This window comes from Lacerta agilis, chromosome 18, assembly GCF_009819535.1.
Source record: "Lacerta agilis isolate rLacAgi1 chromosome 18, rLacAgi1.pri, whole genome shotgun sequence".
NCBI lineage: Eukaryota > Metazoa > Chordata > Lepidosauria > Squamata > Lacertidae > Lacerta > Lacerta agilis.
The window spans coordinates 4,501,640-4,519,261 of record NC_046329.1 but is presented as its reverse complement, the minus strand read 5'-3'; the positions used below and the strand labels follow the sequence as shown (position 1 = coordinate 4,519,261).

Here is a 17,622-nt window from a genome sequence, read left to right as displayed (position 1 = left end):
CTGCAAAAACCCCAAAACCCACACAATATTGGCTGCATGAGGCAGCTGTTGTTGCACAAGGAGATAGAGGGGACATTTTATAAGCTCTGGGGATCCAGGACTACAACTGATAATTTTGTTTTTGTTTATTTATTTATTTATTTTTGAAAATTAAAGAGAAAGAATAAATTAAAAATTACACCTGGATACACAAAAATAAAAAGATGAAAGAGGAAAAAAATACAATAATAAAGAGGGGGGAGAGAATTAATGAGATACACAAAATTGTTCAAAGGATACAAACCGTAATTTTAATATTCTATACAAAAGGCTCCCGGAAAGAAATTACATTTATATTTCTTCTTCTTTTTCTTCCCTTACAATCACTTGTTTTCTGTTCCAGTAAACATGTTTGAATCCCTGTTATGTTATTCGACTTCCATCTCTTTGCAGGTTCAACACTTCTCATTGGTCACCAACAATTTATTCCTTTATTCAAAAAAAAAATTCCCATTAATTTTGGAACTAATAATTTTGAGGCATTTTTTAAATTTTGCACACACACACACACTTCCAGACTTTAATATCAGGATGTTCCAGGCCTTTATTTCTGATCTTTATTTATCCCTGATACTAAATTTCAGCAGGGGGTTGGTCCACTGTCCCTCAGACCTTGTTGGGGGCCGCACTAATTTTTTTTTATGGGGGGGGGATGAATGAATTCCTATGTCCCACAAATAACCCAGAGATGCATTTCAAAGAAAAGCACACATTCTACCCATGTAAAAACACGCTGATTCCCAGACCGTCTGCGGGCTGGATTTAGAAGGCAATTGGGCCAGATCCATGCCCCGGGCCTTAGATTGCCTACCCATGCCCTAGAACATCTCATATATTATTTCCTTGAATGCATTTGAACCCTGTCTTTAGGAAAATCCCTGGATCCGACCCTGAGACCTTAGTTTGCCTACCCATGCCTTAATATGACCTTTTTTTCAGCCAAGATTGGGTCACCCTGTATCATTGATTAGAAACCTATTCTGTTCTGTCTTCATGTACACAGAGGGTGATTATACCCATTTACAAAGCTCAGCCCTCTCCGTCTTCAGGCCTGTTGCTGAGAGTGGTGGACTGAGCTGTGCATGCATGGGGTCCTTCTGAGCACATTAGAATCCCCACCATTTGTGCCCACTAAGTGTCTTCAGAAAGGTTTCCTTTATATGTTTGTTCTGACCCGTTGCCTGGCTCGTTACGGTGTTAGCTATCCTGATCTCTCTTATGAAATTGCTTCCAAGCAATTGCTTTCCTTCCTCCGCCAGAGCCTTTCCTTTCACGAGACATTAACAACATTTCTTTCCCTTCCCAAATCCAGGGCTAACAGAAAACGAAGCCAACCCCGAAGGCATAAGACTCAGGATCAGAAGTTGCTTGGGGATGACATGGGGATGGAGACTGCTTTGGATGAGGTGAAGGTGAAGGAGGAGCACAGGAGAGTCCCAAGTTTGGATGAGGAGGACAAAAACAAGGCCTTGGATGGCAAAGAGGGTAAGGCTTATTGGACATTATAGAACTCTATATAATGAGCATCTCAGCTCTCATTAAAAATGTTTCTTGTCCCTCTAGACCAGGCTTACATTTTAGCACTCACCTGGTAACCACAGTCGACAAAGAATTGCATTCAAGTGAGTATGCTGGTGGAGACAGGGACCGAGTGCTCTACCTCTCCCAGCACAGAAATGTCATGAGCTGCTGGAAAAAGAGGCTTTGCTGTCTCTCTTCAGCAAGTGAGTAAATAGGACACTGGAGTTTTTGGAATACTTCATGAGCATAATGCCAGCGGTCTTTGTAAGCAAGCCTTGACTGTGTTTATGCCCTACTTTTCAGCCAAGATTGCCTCACAAAGCAACTTCAAATTAAGTTCCATACAAAGATACAATATAATTAAAGATATGTTGGCAGGGGGGACCATTTCTTATTGCTCTTGGCAGTGGATATCACAGTCCAGGTGCCAGACTCTTCCTCTAGAGAGAGATTGGCAGAAGGGGCCGCAAATGGACTCGGTGGTTCACCGATGGCAATGATCCCAACCTGCAGTAGCGGCTCTCCCACTGATCTAGAGTATCTTCAAGATAGGACCATATGAAACCACCTTAAAACTGATTAAAGCTGTTAGGGTACCTGACTGGGAATGACTTTCAAGATCATTGTCAGCTTTGTTTAGGGAAGTTTTTGACCTGTGATATTTTAATGTATTTTAATATCTGTTGGAGGCCGCCCAGAGTGGCTGGGGGGGTGTACAATTATGATTATTATTATTATTATTATTATTATTATTACACAAAATCCTGGCTGTTTGTGGGTGCAGGCAGGTTGAAGTGTTTCTGCTTGCCCTCTTCCTTCGTCCAGCAAGGGGACAAAACACAGAGCAGCTGGCTTAGCATTGTCCAAACCAGAATTCATGGGAGAAAGGAACTGCGTGTGTGGGTCTGGGTGTAATGCTAATCTCTGGGTTCATTTTCCCCTGGACTAAGTGGGGAGCAAAGAGGGTTTGCTTGAGCTGAGTGAATCAGCATACAGCTCGTGCACACCATGGTGAAAGCAAGCTGTTCTTTCCTGCTTCCCAATTTTGCCCAAATGCAGCCAGTAAAGCCCTTCAGAATGACACCTTCGAGACCTGAAGGGGCAAAAGTGGGGCAATTTCTCCAGAATTCAGTTGTCAAATTCTCATTGGGCATTGTAGTTCCTTTGGAGAGTACCGTGGCTTCTTTGCCAAAATGAAATATATCACCATTTACTACAGCCATTAAGAATTCAGCCTAAAATAGCTTTCTTGACAGGCCTTGGAAGGGTCTTCCAAAGCTGCTTAAGCTTTTCTAAAAGACATACATTTCTCTTCAATACTTTGGAAAGGGTGGGATCTCTCATCTGTATGGCTGCTACACCTTTCCTTAGAAGAAGGGAGGCTTGTGGAAAATTCCGAGGGGTGCAGTGTAATCTGCACCAGCAGCAATTATTTGTTTGCTTATATATCCTGCTTCTCTCCGAACAGTACCCAGAGTGGCATGCAGCATAACCACAAAACATATAATCAATAAAAAAGCACAACACAATTTCTAAAAGCAATAATAAAGAGCACAATACAACCGACACTTAAAAGCCCGCTTGCAAGCTTCCTACAGGCACCTGGTTGGCCATTGTGAGAATAGGATGCGAGACTAGTTGCGCCAGCTTCAGGCCCCTTCTCATATTCTTACATTCTAACATCAGCATGATCTGATTGGTCATAAGGGAGAATTAGTAGAAGGCGGAAAATTTCTTAAATTCTTCATTTCCATTCTTAAATAAAATGACAGGAGGCTATAGTTTGTGTCAGGAAACCCCCCTCGCCGTGGCGGGAAGCGATCCCGGGGCGTCTGCAGTACAGGGAACCCCCGTCCCCACTGAGCAGTTCGTCGTCGTCCTTGAGTGGAGGAAGCGATCGCTCTTCCAGTGGGGAGGGGGAGATGGAGGCAGGAAGTCGGAGCAGGGGCTGTGGCAGGGATGGAGAGCCTCAGCACCAAGCGGGAAGAGGGGGAGAGGAACCCTTTCCGTCACCCCGTTTGGGCAGAGAGGAAGGGCATAGAAGGGGGAGGCGGGGGTTCAGGATCCCGCGCCTCTTATGTTTGGCTAAGAACTGGAAACAGACATTCCCGGACTCTGCAGAGGGATGAGCTGGACGTCTTTATTTTAGCTCCCCTGTAAATATCTGCACAATAAAGAACTCAGTGTTTAGTTTAGTGTTTAGAAGTTCTGCATTTGGCTCATTTCTCATGGGCAACTACTGAAGCACCTTCTAGTTTGCTTATGGCTAATGGGAGCAGGGTGTCTGAGCAGGACTTCCAGTGTTGCAGCAGTGCCACTTTAGCATCCTGCACAACCCTTTGCCATTCGTTATTTTTATTTCATTTATTAAATTGGTATACCGCCCTTCACCCACAGATCTCAGGGCAGTTCACAACATAAAAATGGCTAGCAGAAATAGAATAAGCTAGTTTGCGGGGGGGGGGGGGGGGGTTAAAGTCGTAGAACTTAGATTTCTATCGCAAAGGCTCTGCTCCATTAATCCTCAGACTGTGGGTTGAGGGACATTAATGTGTTCTGAAAAACACATTTAATTAAAATTAAGTCTCCTGAGAACTCAGAGAAGAGTCTGCCTACTGCATCTCAACATGTTTCCCTGTTTTGCATTTCTTCTGTCCAAATAGCTTATGTTGGGTGGGGTGGGGGAGATAAAATTTTTTGTATGCCTTTATCAGAAGTGATTGGATCATCCAGTCATTCATGACACAGCAGAATTACCTGTACTTAGGGGAGGTATGCTCAGAAGCAGAGCAGGGGGGCTTCTCTGAGAATGGGTAATTATTAACTCCGTAGGAACTCAAAAAGTTAACCCTCTTTGACTGCAAGAGGGAATTATGCCTTCAGTTTTATTTCAGAAAAGAAGTGTAACTTAGCAATCAGAGGTTTGGGGAATATTTCTCCTCTTGCACTCTTGCATGTGTGTAATGTGTTTGTGTTTCATAAAATACTGATTTTTTAGCTTCCTTGGGCACTTTTTGAAAGGAAAAGGCAGGGTAAAAAAATGTTTACAAACATTGCACTGTACAACCCTGATTTAATTGGGGTCTGCCCATGTTTCTATTTTCAGTAGCTCGATTTCTGCATAATTTTGTGCAGGAAAGCCAGGAATACAGTACACTGCTCCCAACCCTTGTTGCTCCTAGATTTTGTTGGACCCATTTGTTTTACTCCTTAGGCAAGGAGCCATTGGTGTGCAGCAAAGGAGTTGCACAACCAGAGCAAGTGACTCCCTGCCGCTCCATCTTGAAAGAGCCAGCAGTACATTGAGCAGGACGTGCTTGGCTTCTGTACGAGCCCCAACAGTTACAGCATGGAATAAATGGCCTGAAAAATGCCGATGTCTCCTGGGGGGATGAGAGATAAGTGGCACAGGCAGAGCTGAGGAGCCTTGAGAAGAGAAGAGGGGAAGATGAATTGCTGTGTTCAAGATGAACAGCTTTTAAATTGGAGCTGAGCCCTGCTACCGGCAACTGCTTAACTGCCTGCATCGGTGGGATGGAGACTTTTCTTCCAGCCCTGTTACTGAAATTCTGACTTTGTGGCTGAGTAGCTCTTGATGCTGCTTCTAGGATATTGCTGTTATCAGCCTGGACTTACTTATTTTCTGTTGAAACCTTGGGAAGCAGTGCTTGTTTTCTTGTGAGCTCTGGAGTAGAGAGCCAGCCTTTATTTCAGGCTCCCACTCAGACCTTATAAGTAAATGTGCAAAAAACAACAACCCTAAATTGTGTCAAGCAATTCATCTGTGAACCGCAGAGTATTTTTACAGCCCTCAAATACAGTTCTCATTCATTGAGATGGTTGCAAGTACAGTTGCCAGTCATGAAATGTACAGAAATGAAGTGATGTGAATCTGCCCTTGGAAAAGAGTTAGGAGTGCAGACACCTCCCCAAAGCGTGCCTATGAACTGTTCTGTGAATCGTTATATCTGCATCTCTTCATAATTGGGGCAGATTCCCCTCTAGAAACAGAGAAAGGAGACCTTGTGGATTCAGACCAAAGGCTCATCTCGTAGTCCAGCGTCTTGTTCCCCACAATGGCCCAATAGATGTTCCCAGAAAGCCCATAAGCAGGACACAAAGGCAAATTGCCTTCATGGGCCTGTTGTTGCTCCCTGCAGTTGGTATTCAGTGGCATAATTGCCTCTGAACCTGAAGCGTGTATATAGCCATCTCAGATAGTGACCCTTGGCTGTTGACTAGATTGATTTAAGCTCTTCCGAGAGGGCAATGGAACATGTGGCAACGGTACAGCATACTCCTGAATAACAACCCGACATGGGTCTGGCCTCAGGCAGCAGGCCTCTTAAGGAAAAATATTGATCACCATCACCATACCTGTCAAGTGGCTAAAGACAGGAAGCATTGGACAAAGAACCCCGACTGCAAGCTAAAGAGGGCCAGCCCGCCACTCCTCCCCATCTTGCCTGCCCGGTGATTTTAGCATGGCGCTTCAGTGGAACGATCAGAATAGTTCCTTTGCTGAAGCAAGGTGTACCCCCCAACACCGCCCATCAGCTGGTGGACCATGCCTTGCTCAGGGGAGGGGACTGGTTCCTATTCAGCTCTTTCCCAGCCCTGCTCTTTGAAGCCACCTTGCCCTGCTCCTTTCAACCTCTTCAGCAGAGGTCGGAAGCAGCAGCTCAAGGATGCTTGCAAAGAGCTTTGCAAGCCCCCCCCCCCCTGCTGCTGCTGCTGCTGCTGCTGCTGCTGCTTTCATCCTACCAAATCAACTGTGAGGAAAGGTTACAGTATTTGGTGGGCTTTCTAGTTTAGAGGGAAACATGATAGAGGTGTATAAAATTATGCATGGCATGGAGGAAGCGGATAGAGGAATGTTTTCTCCCTCTCACAACACCAGAACTGGTAGGCATCCCATGAAGCCAGAAGTTGGAAGATTCAGGACAAATCACATTCTTCGCACAATGTGTAGTTGAACTATGGAATTCATGAACGAGGGCCACAAAAGTGGATGGATTTAAAAGAGAATTAGATCCACAGAGGATAAGGCTTCCGAGTGCCAGATGTTGAGATCACTAGTGGGGAGGGTGCCAGTGTGTTCAGGGGCAACCGACCTGTTGATCGCGTGATGTCATAATGACATCAGATAATTCCCGAAAGTTGGCTTGCCAGAGGTATTGGGGGAGATAAAAGATCTGGTCCACCAGGCCAAAAAGCTTCCGCACCCCTGCTCTGAAATATTCCCACTTGCCACCGACTGCTGCCAAAGCCACCTGTTTAGAAGTCAGTGAAGGACAGTGCATTGTAATCGCAGGAAGGGGAGGGGCAGCTTCCACCCCTTACGCAACACGGAGTGTAAATGCAATCTTACATTTTGCGGCCAGGGAGAGATCCAATTTGACTTCTCATTTGATGCATTCATTTCTCTAAGGAAATTCGCAATTCCTTTCGTGCAGTGCCTCAAAACCAGCTTTATCTTGAAGTATTGTTTACACAAATGCACCCCTGACTATTTTTGGCTAGATCTCATTAACTTTTCTTTGTTTTATTTTTAAATAAATTGGTGTAAATAAGGCTCTTGGAATAGCCGGCTTCTGGGAAATGTTGTGACACAGACTTCTGCCAGCAATAGGCTTCTGCAGGGGGGGAGTCTTAACAACTTCATCTAGCTCCAAGCTTACTCATTTCGTAGAGCCCCATGCTGTGCTTTGGCTTAGCTGATCCCCCTCCCCGGGCTTTGCAATGTGTTAAGCCCTGGCCTGTAGCCTTTGCTGGGTTTTAATGTCAGCATCTCAAGATTGGGAGGCGAGCTGGTAAATCTTCCTGATGAGGGTTACAGTTCCCCATTTCTCTCTGCCTTCCATCTCACTCCCCGTTGAGTACCCTATTCGTAAAGGAGAGTGACCTTTTATAGTTGTCCAGACATCTTGTAGGTGAAAAACAATCTCTCAAGAATCAAATTGTGTGCGCGCGCACTTGCGTGCATACGTGCTGGTGGAGTTGGCGCTTTCTCGGTGGAACATCTATTATTTACTGTCCCTTGAATGGACTTGATAACTTTATTCATGAAGCTACTGGGGGAGGGGGAATAAAGTTCCATTAATTCACTACAAATGCAATAAATGCGGCAGTTTCGAGGCATCATGACCCACTGGGGGGCTGGCAGAAATTTCAATTTGGGGGTGTATGTGTACTGGAATACTCTGAAAGCAAAGTGGCAATTGGGGGTAAGGAGTGTTCTTTTGTTTTATGGGTGGCCCTCTGTCCAGATGGGAAAATACTAAGGCATCTATCTGCCTGGTGAGTGTCCGTGCGATCTCAAAAGTGCACTCGTGAGTTGACGGGGGGGGGAGATGAAATGGATGGTGTTGGCTTCTGAGCAGGGTGGGGGCACTGGGCAGGAAAGAGATGAGAAGAGAGGATTGGGAGAAAAAAGAAAAAACGCATCACCGGCATTTTGTGATAGACCCCAGTTCAATGCCTGGCTTGATTCATGTCCTACATTGCTGCCGCTGCTTTCAGAGACCTTGCAGGAGAAGCTGTTTGGCAGAGAAGTGATTTAGGGGTCTCTGTTCAATGCCTCATTTCCCAAGTTTTGTTGACTGCCCAGCGTGTAATGGCAGGGCTTATGTGTATGGAATAAACTTAAACTGAGTGTCTGACTGCTGGGCTTGAAGGCATCGGGGAGCCAAGACTCATCTTTTGCCACAAAAGGAGCTCTTGCCTGTTCTTAGATCTTTTTTTAGAGTAGTAGAAGAAACTGAACCCCAGCAATCTGGAAACCACATAGGTTTTTTAAAAAAAATAAAAATAAAAGATGGACTATGTTTCTACCCAAACTATATGTTGAGTTTTATAACTTCTTCATGGTCACTTCTGAGGCTTTGTTCACTCTTCATTCTCTCTGGCCTGACAGTGAGCATTCTACTTTCTCATCACTCACTTAGGCCGTGTTTGCATTAACGGTTACTTCAGTTTGTGCCACCCCTTAATTCACATTAACTCCTGTTCTCTTCACACTGAGAGAGGAGATGAAAGTCATTGCAGGCTTTCGTTTAAAACCTGCCTGCGTTCTTGAATCATTTGTACTGGAAGCATGACTTCACTGAATGTCACCCGTCTTGGGAACAGGTGAGAGATGTATTCTTCTACACAAGGAGGGTGTTGGTAGCCCAGAGATGGAATTAAGAGTTTTAGCAGAAGCTCTGCTTTGTCTCCCTGCACTATCAGAGACTTCGGGAAAGAGGGTGTTTTGGTGTGTTATATAAAATCCAGAGAATCTCAGCATTTTTAAAGGCGATTTTGACTGGTGTTGCATTTGTGGAACTTCAGCCCCAGAGAGATGTGACCGATTTTGCCCTGTTTGTCATTTAGATGCCAAGTTAAGACTTCCTGGGCCAGGTTCAGCTAAGTTCCCCCCACCCAAATCTCCCCAAATCTGCTTGGGCAACTTGGGAGAACCCCCAGAACACCACACTGGGAAATGAGATATTGTTCTGTCTGCCAAGCAGAAATGCTTGCACTGGTGGAACAGGCTTCTTCGTGTGACATAGAATTCCATCCCTGGTGTTTGCCACAGAGGTGGCTGATTCTAATTTTTGGTAGATTTAATGGGTGCTGTTTTGCTGGTATGCTTTAGTGAGGTTGTAATCCACCCTGAAATCAATTGTTGTGCAATATTATTATCAATTTTCCAATTAAGCACCAGCAGCATGGTGATTTTTAGCTCTTAAAGCTTTAAAAATCAGTGTAGCACTGATCACCAAATTGGTGGCATGGATCTTGGTCTTAAAGCTGAGTATTTAAGATTAAATACTGGTTTGGGAATGTCTGATGATAATGAATTGTGAATCTAAGGCAGGGATCTAAGAGACCGCCTCTTTCTGTACAGACTTTCTTGGGTGTTAAGATCAGCAAAAGTCCATTTTGGTAGTTCAGGTGAGAGTGGCCCGAAAGAGGGAATTCTCTGTGGTAGTCCCTATGTTGTAGGATTCCTTCACTGCAGAGTTGTGTCTGATGATTTAAATGTACAGCTTTGGGCAAACGCTACACCCTGGTCTTTGACTCCTGAAATGTGTGTGCTCAGGACCCTCCCTATTCCTGTGACTGTAACTTCTTGTAAATGTTTTAACTTATGAATTCTAAATCGTCGTAACCTGCCATGGGAGTTGCTAGTAATAATTATGGGTAATAATTATGGTTATGGGGTGAAAGGAAGAATTGAAAGTGAGGCTTTGTTGTTGTGAGTTTGGCAGTAGCCTTGTTGGAACTGATCACCTTCTTTTGTCAAACCAGGTGAATGCAAGCCGAAGACCCGAATCCCAAAAGTAAAAGGGGAGAGGAAGAAGAAGCAGCAGCACCCCCACCCCTTGCGCCAGCCACCTCAGCTCCCATTGCAACAACGTCTGCCTCCACTGTTACTCCCACAGCCACCTTTGCTGAAGCAGCGGGAGGGGCAGCATCAGGTCCGTTCGGAGAAGGGGGGGCCTGAAGCCCAGTCCCCCAAGTCTGCATCAGCGGAGGAAAGCATCCCCCCAATGCCTGCCCTCGATGCCCTCCCCTCCGAAGCTCCTGGTGAGGAGGAAGGGTTGAAGCCACGCCGCATTATCCCAATGCTCTTTGTGGTTCCACGGCCCAAAAAGACATCTTCGGAAAAGAAGCATGCCTCCTCCCAAGACATGCTTGAGAGGTTCGCCACACAAGAGCAGGTGGCCCCCTTGGATCTTGGGGTGAAAGACGAGAGCGCCGAGGGAGAAAACGCAGATGTGCCTGCTGAGCCTAGTAAATTGCAGGTAGTGTTGAGTGTGCTGGGGTCTGTGTAATTAACGTTTCATGGTTAAGCAGCCAGATCAGAGTATAGCAAGTTTCTCTAGGTCCTCGTTTGAAACTCCTTGCACCTCCAAACTTAGTGGACAAGGAAGCAGAAGCAGCCACCCACCACATTCCAAACCAGTCCTTGAAAAGTTGCGTAGATGCCGCTGCACCATAAACCCCTCAATTCCCTATATGCCGTGCTCCATGCCACGCCTCCCTTTGATGACGCACAGTGAAAGGGCCCCTGAAATCTTTTAGGCAGCCACTATTTTCTGGGCCTCAAACACAGCGCCCTCCACTGTTTAATGTTGACTCTGGTTTCCTGTAAGAACCTGGTTGAAAGATAAGGAAGTTCTATGAGTGACAGTGGTATGGGCTTCTTGTCTGTATATACAGTAGGATGTTTCAGGGGGCTGGTTTCCTTTCTTCCAGGTGTGTCATTGTTCTTCCTTCTGCTCCCTTCTCTGCTCATGTCACTCTGTCTTCCCTGCCCAGAGAGGTGTAGAATAGGTTTAGCCAATATTGGTTGAACTGCCAGTCCCTAGTAGCGATGGGACATACCCATCTTTCCACAAAGCACTCCTTTTTTTAAAATAGAGGATTGATGCAGTGCTTGGTAATCCCATGCTGCTATCACTGCCAGTGCACTGTAGAAGCTAATGGTGCAGTTGTGCCTGCTGTGGATTGGTTGTGTGTCCTGTGTGTAATCAGCTTGTAGACCTGTGCTGGTGCTTGAAGTCCAGGCTTCAAGATCTCTCTCTTTCCCTGCTCCAATCCCCCACATCCAGGACGATGAGACTTCTGTTGCCTAGTGCACAAGGCTGCTCTTCCCAAACAAATCTGGCAAAGAGAAATGTTTTTTGGCGAAATCCTCTGCTGCCTTATAGCATTCTTAAAAAATATATATGCAAATCCAGCACCTCTTTTGTAGCTCTGCAAGATAGGTCACTGTTGGTTCCATTTCACTGGTGGGGAACAGAGTGCTTGTGTCTTCACAGTCAGTGCATAGCAGAGGACAGACCTGAGCCCAGGGAGAGGCCAAACCTCCTTGTCACTGGAACAACATGGGTTCTCTATTGAGATTGCCTTTTTGGATCATAACTTAGTCTTCTGATTGAAGATGCAGCATTGATAACCTGTTGATGCTTGAATGGTTTGTGCACACCATGTGTTTAACTTGCCGGGCCGGGAAGATGATGACAGGAATGGCTTAGTGCTCGCCCATCCCCAAACAACTGATTATTTCTCAGAGACATTAATGGTGCTTTCCCCCTCAGATGAATCCGAACATGAAATAGCCCCAACTGTGAGGACTAAGAATCACCCCCCAGGTGACAAGGCAGTGAAGCTTAGTTGATCCTCGTCGTTTCAGGCCATCTAGGTATTGGCAGGCTAGTACAAACAATTTTGGGCTTGCTTGCAAGGCTTGCTTAGCATTGTTCTCCTTCTTAGCTCTTGAGCACATCACATCCCTTCTGATGTGTTTTTTGCTATCTTGTGCTCCAGCAGAAGGAATGATCCCTGCCTCAGCCAGATAATTTATGCACATAGTTCAAAAAGTTGGACTGAGGGGAGGGACTTGGTGCTTAGAAATTGAATGGTGGCAAATAGGAAATTTGCTACATATATATATATTTTCAGCCACAAATGTGTTCTGTGTGCATTTGCACACAGTAAGAGGACAAAAAGGGCACCCTGTGGGCTTGTAGTCTGCAGAGTCCTGACAGAACTTCCCTGTTGTAGCATTTTCTCACGGTTTGTGTGTTTGAGAGGAATTATACCGATTTTGAAACAGTGTGCTTTGAATCGAGTTCATCAGATCTTAATGTTCAGTGCCTACCCTCACTTTAAAAGGAGTTTGGGGTTTTGTATATTTAGTCAATCTGTTTACCCTTCTGTAAATCACCTAGTGGCTTTGTAAGTCTTGTGTTTTTGGAATTCCTTTTAAATTGGGTAGCCATTGAGTAGAGGTTTGACCTAGAGTTTGACTCTGGCCAAGTGGGAATTCCCCCAGTGAATTGCAGAATGCAATGTCGGAATTGGTGGCTACAGACAGTTCATTTGAAAGTGCAATGTGATGTTGTCAGGTTTATAGGAGTTTGAAATGGCTTCTTGTTGAGACAAAGCCCCATCAGCTCACTGGGCAGACTCTTCTTTCTGTGTGCTTCTCATCTGACTCTGTCTTTGACCTGTTGTTTTTGGCCGGTGATATCACCTGCTTCAGCCTTTAAGTGGCTCACTCAGTTGGCCTGTAGACTTTTTATTTATTTTATTACATGTATATTGCACCTTTCTTCCAAGGAGCTCAAGGTGGCATACATGGTTCTTCCTCTCCCCATTTTATCCTCACCGCAGCCCTGTGAGGTAGGTTAGGCTAAGAGACAGCAACTGGCCCAAAGTCACCCACAGAGCTTCACAACTTGAGTAGGGACTAGAACCCCAGGTCACCCAGGTCTTAGTCCAGTACGCTAACCACTACTCCACACTGGCTCTTCACATGACCATCACCCCTGCCTCACCCACCCCACATGCCCCCATTATATTTCTCTCCAAGCAGAGAGATTTGCTTAATGACACGGTCATTTATGTTCATGTTATATACTTTATATCACGTCGTTCCTTGAGTATAGCATTTCCTCAGGGCCCAAGAGGAATGACCTTAATAAGGCATCCATTGATAGGGAAGAATTTGTTCTTATAAGCAAAGAAACACTGTACCGTTGTTGAAGTGAGATAAACTTGAAGCAAACCAGGCAGCTCTCCAAAGCCCAAGAAATTTGGGGTGCTCTTGTTGTGTGTTGTCTGTTCCTTTGTTGAATTGTTTGTCTGTGTTGAATTATGTGCCCTTTCGAACTCTACATTCCACCCTCAGCCCCTGGAATGTGAACAGGGTTGCCCAGATGAGTGTGGTGCAGTGAGCTATAGTGTAAACAGGTTCTGAGTGATTCAGGATGTGTTTTTATTTTTTTCTAATGTGGGGAGGTGGCCATTGCACATTCCAGTGTAAGTAACGCACCTTCACCTGTTGCAGGCAGTCCTACGCTCGGATGATATCACCTTGTGGAGGATCCCTAGAAGGGAGAGGCGGGAGTTGTTCAAGCGAGTTAGCGGCAAGCCAGCGAGATACGCTGCAGCTTTGTTCACCCGTATGGTCCCCCCGGATGAGCTGCGGAGGTGGCGAAGCACTGTTAGCTATCGCGGGGGCAGAGGGAAGCGCGCTCTGCCACACAACGTGGTTGCCCGCTTGAGGCACCTTTTGTACAAGCAGTACTCGGACATAGTGGCGGCTGACTGGAGAAAAATCCGGTTGAAAATCAACAAGATCCTTTGGGCTTAACGGGGCCGCCTCTGGGTGCCTCTGCCCAGTCCTGAGTGGCGCTGGAATGCATTTGGCTCTTCATGGGAGTTCTCCATGGCTGGCTGCGCCAGACGCCTCCAAGAAATCAGACTGTGCTGCAACGTGTTAAGTGCCTGATGCCAAAGCAGAACTCTTGTTTGCCCGTGTTTGTGCTGCTGGCCAGCGCATGGGCGGAGCAGGTGCAATGTTTTACACTGTCTGGCTGTGAAGTGCCTGTGGCTTGTAGCCTGGCAATAAATGGTGGTGTTGCTGTTTTCATTTTCTTTCTATCCTTGTGGTCTCTTTGTCCCCCCCTTTGAGTTTTTAGGCTGCTATTCCATGTCTGTTTGATGTAAGACCATCTGGCTGAGCATTAGAAACAAATGAAACCTATGCTTGGCAGCCCCAGGTGGTGATGGAGGGCAGCGCTTGCGATGGGCAGGAGGGCCTGTAAACATACGGTTTTCCCTGGCATAAATACCCCGTTGCTCTTTAAAGATGGGCATTTTTTACCATCAGAGTTTCTATCCCTTATTGGCCCATGCATGCTGGCGTCACAGGATTTCCTTAAAGTTGTGTACTAGAAGAAGAAGAAGAAGAAGAAGAAGAAGAAGAAGAAGAAGAAGAAGAAGAAGGAGAAGAAGAATGCATTAGTAGTATTATAAGCTGGGGATAGCTAGGAGCAGAATAGGGGGGTGAGGGGGCAGTTTGGGCCTTGAACGAAACACACTTTGAAGGCTGCAATTATATTTTTGGGGGTGGTAGTAGAAGTGGGCTGCAAAAGTGTCAGCTGTCATAGAATAGGTCCCCCCCCATAGCCAAGAGCAGGGCTGCCGTCTCAGGGGAGCATAGAGCTTGCCGTTCCACAGAGAAACAACATGTGGCTGAACTACTTGGGAACTCCTTGCTGACAGACGTCATTACATCAGGGTAATGTCCCCGAAAAGGTAGAACGAGAGGCGCATTCCAGAAGAGCTTTGCTTCTCTGCTGCCAAGTGGTGAAGTGTTTTATAAAAATGTGTAACTAGGAAATAACTGCAGGGCTGTCTTCCCTTGTAGTGAGGTTGGTTTTCCCCCCAGAACCCAGAGCAGCAAATACTGAACCCCTCCTGCAGTTCCCCTTCGTACACTGTCCCAATTCTCAGAAGCAGAGAACAAAGGTGTTTGGATTGTCTCTCTAGCCAAGACATAAGAGCAGCACAGTTGTGTCTGAGCTGTATTGCTTCAAACTGCTCATGTGACTGAACCTTTGTAGGGGTGTGGAGGCACACACAGGCGCACGCACACACTGAGGAAACTAAAGGACACAACTGACTGAGCCATTACTTTCCACGGGTCTTTGTTCCATGGAACAAATAACCAGTGTGGGTGGTAAAAGTGTATATTTCCTCCTTTCCACTCACCCATGGATATTGGCATTGAGAATAAAAAGAGTTCTAGATGGATTACCTATTGAGTTTTGTTTTGGCATAAAAAGTTGTGATTGGTAGGCCCTTCTCTGGCACTGTATACTCAGTCAGCATTCCACGAACCTTACCTTAGCACAGTCCCTGACACATTTTTTTTTAAAGTGAACAGTAGATTGATTTCTGGATAAAAATGAAAAGCCCACACAGCCCCCTCAGTGGTGCACAAAGAATGTAGATGAAGAAAAGGCCCCTGACTCTTCTCCACTGCTGAACTGAGAATTACTAAAACACACTGAATTTCCTTGGAGTGCCGATACTGAGTCACCATCGCTAGGCAACCCTTTCTCTGACAGAGCATTTCTAGCATAATTGGCCTTGTGGGCTTTAAAATTCAGATGGGTGTGTGTGTGTGTGTGCATATCTTGTCAGCAGGTAGGTGTGACAATTGTGTGTATTCATTGGTTTTGCTATGAAAGCTACTAGGAGTTTGAACACAACGCATGAGGAAGGAGAAACAAGCTGGTGCCTCAACTTGGGACGTGAAGTTTGCCTGGTAAATGAAAAGCTTGTGTCAGCAAGAACTCTTCAGTTATGGTTCTCCCGGCTCTGTGCATCATTTAATCCAGCCTTCCTGAACAGACGCTATAACGGGAGTGGAGATGGCCAGCTCCTGGATGCCCATGAATCACCATGTTCTCCAGAATGCAGCCCAAGAGCCTGAATGTGTATCTTGCGACGTTAGCAGACCTCCTTGTCAGCCAGCACAGTGAAGCGTTCTCCATCTGGACCATTCATTAGAGGGAGGGCTGTAGCTGCCCAGTGTAGAACAACTGCTTTGTATGCCAATGTCCCCAGACCCAGTTGCCACCATCGCCTGGTAAATCTGGGAAAGACCCCTGTAAGAAACCCTGAGACTGAGCAAGATGGACCAGCGGTCTGCCTTGATCTAGGGCAGTTTTCTAAGTTCCTATTTAAATTGACCCTCTTTTTCTTAGAACCAGGATGACTGGACTCTTACTTTATCTTGGGAGAAAGGACCATAGTTCGGATCTGGCAGACTAAGGCCTCAAATTTTGTCCCCAGCATCTCCAGATAGGAATGGGACTCACATCTGAAACGCCAGGGAGCTGCTGCCAGTCAGCTTATAGACAACACTTAGTTTGGTGGACCAATGAAGCTGTGACTGTTAAAGTGGCACGAGAGTGCTTCAAATCTGTGGCATGGGTGCGACCCTTGCCTGTGTGCAATCCCTTCCCTTTCTCTAGAAGGTTGGCAAAAGTCAAAATAAAATACTGTCTGAAAATCAACACAAAATAGGTGATATTTTAGTCATAACTGAGTGTGATGTAGTTGGATGATATTGCCCAGTTGTTGTTGTTTTTAAAGCATCTAAAAATTATTCTTTGCAATAAAATGTGACTTGTTAAACCGAGACGCCCAGATTATAAAAACCACAAGTGTTCTAAAAAACCTGGTTTTAATAGAAAGATTTTCATCTGGGGATGAAAAGACTACAAGACTGGTGCCAGGCGAGCCTGTTTCACAAGTGGAGTGTCACTATTGAGAAAGCCCTTTCTTTTAAAAGCCTCTTGGAGAAAAGAAAATTTGTCAAACCCCCCCCCCATTAGCTGTTTTCATTGCCCAAATGCTCTCTCTAATGGCATTAAAAAGGTCTTCAGAACTTTCACGCTGGCCTATCCATATAGAAAAGAACTGTAACCCTTCTCAAAGGTAGATGTGCTACGTGCTCTTGCAGTCCTGTGCAAGGGGAGGGATTTGCTGTAGAATTCAGGGCCTTGAGGGCTTCTGCTTTGATTTTGATTGAGGTTTCTAGTCCTTGTGGTGGTGGAGAAAGGCTTGAAAACGCGCATATGTGCAATGCAGAAGAGGCCTTTCAGTTCCATGCTCCTCATTCGTGGCAGAAGCAAGCTGGGTTAAGCAAAATTGCTAAACAGTCCTGTTGAATAGGCATACTATGTTCACTTTCAGAGTTTACATTGCTCTGTTGTGGAATTTGGGCTTTTGTAGCATAAGGGGATGCACAGCTCTGACTATGTCCCGTCCCCCGTCCCCCCCCCGCAAACTAGCAGGACTTTACTGACCTGGTATCGCCACAGGGCAGAGGGCAGCGATGACCTGCCTTGAAGCTTTTCACTGTAACATGCCCCTTGCTTCCAGCATCCTGAGTTAGCTGGCATATATTGAAATAATATGGTTGTATTGTTTTGTCATTGTCCCCCCCCCCCACCAGACAACTTCTACTTTCTCTAAACTGAAGATGGAGATTAAGAAAAGTCGCCGCCACCCACTAGGCAAGCCACCCACACGCTCCCCACTTTCTGTGGTGAAACAGGAAGCTTCAAGTGATGAGGGTAAGTATACAGGTTCTTCCAAGCACCTTCCAGCTATGCTGTCCAACCCTCCCCATCTTTCCTGGTGGAAATATTCCCAGGTAGATGGAGGTAGGGGTGTGTGCGCGTGTCTTCACCTACCTCTTTATCT

General features: G+C 45.8%; 1 protein-coding gene across 3 annotated transcripts in view; it reads left to right on the top strand.

The window, feature by feature from the left end:
* Positions 1-17,622, top strand: part of KDM4B (lysine demethylase 4B) — a 147,036-nt gene that overhangs the window by 95,157 nt on the left and 34,257 nt on the right. For 2 of the 3 annotated variants that reach the window (XR_004425788.1, XM_033136950.1), the window contains exons 9-11: positions 1,352-1,524; positions 9,856-10,352; positions 17,372-17,492. Coding sequence is in view for 2 of the 3 variants with exons in the window: in XM_033136950.1 (XP_032992841.1) it covers positions 1,352-1,524; positions 9,856-10,352; positions 17,372-17,492 (791 nt within the window). In the remaining variant the exon portion in view is untranslated. Of the gene's footprint in view, positions 1-1,351; positions 1,525-9,855; positions 10,353-13,405; positions 13,996-17,371; positions 17,493-17,622 lie in introns of those variants that run through there. The other variant, XM_033136951.1, reaches the window with a different exon arrangement.